At 50.1% G+C, this 357-nt stretch overlaps 1 protein-coding gene across 1 annotated transcript in view; it reads left to right on the forward strand.

Moving 5' to 3' along the window:
- Nucleotides 1-3: 3 nt before the first annotated feature.
- The window catches only part of CCNH (cyclin H), a gene marked incomplete at its 5' end in the record, with an annotated part of 10,023 nt that continues 9,669 nt past the window's right edge, over nucleotides 4-357 (forward strand). Inside the window, one exon of the mRNA XM_010082856.1 lies at nucleotides 4-102. Within this exon, the coding sequence (XP_010081158.1) occupies nucleotides 4-102 (99 nt within the window). The remainder of the gene's footprint in view (nucleotides 103-357) is intronic.

Genomic DNA, 357 nt, shown 5'->3' on the forward strand with positions numbered 1-357 from the left:
CTTCTGGAGCCCCACGAGGAGCTGGCGATATGCAAATACTACGAGAAGAGGTTGCTGGATTTCTGCGCCGTGTTCAAGCCTGCCGTGCCCAAATCCGTGGTGGTAAGCGGCGGTGCCTGCTCGGTGTGGCTTCGGTCATCTTCTCGCCCGTGGCTCTTGTTCCTTCGCTTGCTTGTTGTGCTCTTGAGAGCGCGGGTATCTTGCAAGTTCTTTGTCTTCCAATGTTGCAGTGTTTGTTACAGGACTTCTTTTAGATCATTCTGTTCTCTGGGCTCTGCAGCCACATCAAAACCAGAGTTATTTCTTAACTTCATCTGTTTCTTGTGGCTGGGTGAATTTCCTGGGTGACATTTTTAT

Source organism: Pterocles gutturalis, unplaced genomic scaffold, assembly GCF_000699245.1.
Source record: "Pterocles gutturalis isolate BGI_N339 unplaced genomic scaffold, ASM69924v1 scaffold7370, whole genome shotgun sequence".
NCBI lineage: Eukaryota > Metazoa > Chordata > Aves > Pterocliformes > Pteroclidae > Pterocles > Pterocles gutturalis.